Source organism: Oppia nitens, unplaced genomic scaffold (genome assembly GCF_028296485.1).
Source record: "Oppia nitens isolate AA-2021 unplaced genomic scaffold, nextdenovo-longstitch-racon4-pilon3 scaffold25_pilon_pilon_pilon, whole genome shotgun sequence".
NCBI lineage: Eukaryota > Metazoa > Arthropoda > Arachnida > Sarcoptiformes > Oppiidae > Oppia > Oppia nitens.
The window spans coordinates 110,546-113,815 of NW_026533205.1; the positions used below are offsets into that span (position 1 = coordinate 110,546).

Genomic DNA, 3,270 nt, shown 5'->3' on the forward strand with positions numbered 1-3,270 from the left:
CTTTATTATTACTAGTGTGTGTCTAAAATGTATTGTGTGTGTGTGTGTGTGTAAACCCCATATATATGTGTGTGTGTGTCTATGAATAGACTAAAGTGTGTGTGTGTGTGTGTGTGTGAGTGATCAGGGAGTGTATAGTGTGTGTGTGTGTGTGTGTTATGAGTGAATGGTTGCTTGAATTGATTGATAGATTAAAAGTTTCATCCCTAAGCTATGACATAATAGTCAATCATATATATACAATATATTTAGCATATATTTAGCATATAAACAGTGTATTAAAATATATTTATTATTAGTTATGATTTTATAACCTAAATGTAAATTATAGTTTAAAAAAATTTATTTTAAATCTCAGAAAAACATGTGTATTGTATAGTTTATAAACATTTTTTTGAAAATATATTTATTTACGATATTTACTAAATTAATAAATTTTAATTTAAATAAATAAATAAATACATTACTAATAAAAATAATAATAAATGTTAGATTTTTATGCATTATTTACAAAAATAAAAAAAATATTTTAATACGATATTAATATTTTTATTAACGATAATTCAATTATTTATTTTATTTTTTTTTTGATTAAAAATAATATCATTATTATTAATAATTATTTAGATTATTATTATGAATAATATTTTCAACAAAAAAAAATTAAACTACTATTTGCTATTATAAAAATGTATTAATAATAATAATAATAATTAAAAATAAAATTAATTATATATTAGATCGGCTGAGTCGAGAAATCCGCCGTCAATTTTCATTGTAATACCCGTCGTAAACCCGGAATCCCGATTTGAGGCCAAAAATACAATAGCTTTGGCAATATCGTCGGCAAACCCCTGGCGACCAATCGGTGTCTTACGGCAAACGGCCTGCCATAGTATATCCCGTTCCTCTTTGGTAAGTCCCGTAGCATTTTCCCAGATCGGTGTCTGTATCTGACCGGGACTTTACCGATAAATAATAATTATTTTTAATAAATTTATTTAAAAAAAATTAATAACTAAAACACATACTTAACAGCGTTAACACGTATACCCTGAGGACCCCATAGTAGGGCCAGATTTCTGGTCAACATATCTAACCCTTTAATTAATTAATTATAAATTATTTTAAATATATTATATTATTATTATTATTAATTATTTTTAATGTATAATTACCAGCTTTGGCGACACAATAGGATAGTGAATGTGGAAACTAATAGTCAATAAAAAATAAATATATAATTAAAAACGATTGATAAAAAAAATTAATAATTTTTTTGCAGTAATTAATTAACAAGTTTTCTATAAAAAAATTATTATTATTATTATTATTATTATCATAGGATAGTAATAATGAATATTAATTAATTAGTAATAATAATTATAATAATAATAAATATCTAATTATAGTAATAAAAAAATTACTAATATTATAATAATAACTAAATATAATTAATTAGTTAAACTAAAAATTAATTAATTAGTTAAACTAAAAATTAATTAATTAGCTAAACTAAAAATTAATTAATTAGTTAACTAAAAATTAATTAATTAGTTAAACTAAAAATTAATTAATTAGTTAAACTAAAAATTAATTAATTAATTAAGTAATAATTTTGATACCGGTTTTAGTGAACAGATACTCGAGTTGTTGATAATAACACCGCCGGTCGGCGATCTGGTCAACAACGGATAGGCTCGCAAACAGATCTGATAACACGATCGGAGATTGATGGTCATAAACTGGTCAAACTCGGCCAGCGATGCATTGGATTCGCCGCCGCCTTTGCCGGCATTGTTGACCACAACATCCAATTGGTTGTCGTAGTGTCCGATAATTGTGTCCATCATTTTGTCCACTTCTTGTTCGTTGGCCACGTCGGCCACCAATTCCAATGGCTTAGACGTGGAGGGGTTAGGAGGTGTGTGGGTGTGTCATACATATATACATACATAAAGAAAGAGAGAGAGAGAGAGAGAGAGAGAGAGAGAGAGAGAGAGAGAGAGAGAAATAAATAAAAACAATACAATAAATATAATACAGTTATTAAATATCTTATATACTGTATATATATATTGTTAATTAAAATAATTAATTATATTAATTATTTTAGTTAATTTTGTTAGGAAATAAAATATTGCTAATAATAATAATAGATTTTTATTTAATTTATTTTATTTATTTAGTAATACTAGTAGTAGTTTAGTGTTAGTTTTTTTTGTTACCGTATACCCTCCCCACCAAAAAAACACCGTTACCCTAACCACCCTACCCCCCTTTCAGCACATACCTGATAGTGTTTGGGCGATACGTCCCGACATTTGGCCGCTACTTGGGCTACGTTTTGCCGATTTCGGCCGTGAACTACAACTTTGGCGCCTAACTGGGCAAACATGATGACCGTGGCCTCGCCTATACCCGAGCTCGACCCGGTCACCAGTACTACTTTGTCGGTAAAGTCCAAAGTTAGGGCCATTTTTTTGATACAAAAAAGAGAGACTAAAAATATACAAAAAAAAATTAATACAAAAATTAATAATTAAACAAAAATGTTTTAATATAGAGTATAATATTTTTAGTATATATATATATAATAATCTATTTTAATGATAACATTATATCAAAAATATAAATTTATTTATTTACCGTAATATTTATTTAATTGATTTTTTTTCATCAACAAAAAAATAACCTTGATTTTGATGTATTTTGATATTATATAATCATAAATATTTAGTTATAATTATAACCTTAAATATGATTAATACAAACATAAAAAAAATCATAAAATATTTTTAAAGCTAATAAAAATGTTTGATAACAATAAAAAAAATAAGTTTTATTTAATGTCTTAGATTTTGTTTTTTATATAAAATAATAATTTAATTTAAAAATACAATATTTTCTAATAATTTATATATCAATCTAAATGTTTTAATTTTTTTTTTTTTTTTTTTTTGGTTGCATTTACTGATAATTTATAAGTTGACATATTTAACAATAAATTGCTTAAATAAATAAATATATATATAATAAATATATTGAAATAAATTTTTAAAAAAAAAATTAAATAATTTAAATATATATGTAAATAATACTATAATTTTTTTTTTTAAAAATATATAATCAATAGATAAAACAATAAATTTATCAATCAATTAATTAGATCGTAATGTCATTGTCTTAGCCGGTATATTATTACTATCATTATTACTAGCTATTGATATAATACTATCGCTACTATCGGTGCCGGCATCGGAACCACCA

General features: G+C 24.5%; 1 protein-coding gene across 1 annotated transcript; it reads right to left on the reverse strand.

The window, feature by feature from the left end:
• Positions 1 to 681: 681 nt before the first annotated feature.
• On the reverse strand, positions 682 to 2,518 carry LOC128954194 (3-oxoacyl-[acyl-carrier-protein] reductase FabG-like). Its single transcript, XM_054299767.1, has 5 exons — positions 2,294 to 2,518; positions 1,626 to 1,901; positions 1,179 to 1,215; positions 1,032 to 1,101; positions 682 to 963 (listed from the first exon to the last, which is right to left on the reverse strand). Exons 1-5 carry the CDS (start codon positions 2,477 to 2,479, stop codon positions 726 to 728), a joined length of 807 nt encoding a protein of 268 aa, XP_054155742.1. The 5' UTR covers positions 2,480 to 2,518; the 3' UTR covers positions 682 to 725.
• Positions 2,519 to 3,270: the final 752 nt, after the last annotated feature.

Excerpts from the sequence above, each read along its gene's own strand:
- LOC128954194 (XM_054299767.1), bottom strand. The coding sequence starts at position 2,479 with ATGGCCCTAACTTTGGACTTTACCGACAAAGTAGTACTGGTGACCGGG. Across the intron at positions 1,902-2,293 it reads TATCGCCCAAACACTATCAG|CCATTGGAATTGGTGGCCGA; the intron begins GTATGTGCTGAA and ends TCCACGTCTAAG. Across the intron at positions 1,102-1,178 it reads CTATTGTGTCGCCAAAGCTG|GGTTAGATATGTTGACCAGA; the intron begins GTAATTATACAT and ends AATTAATTAAAG.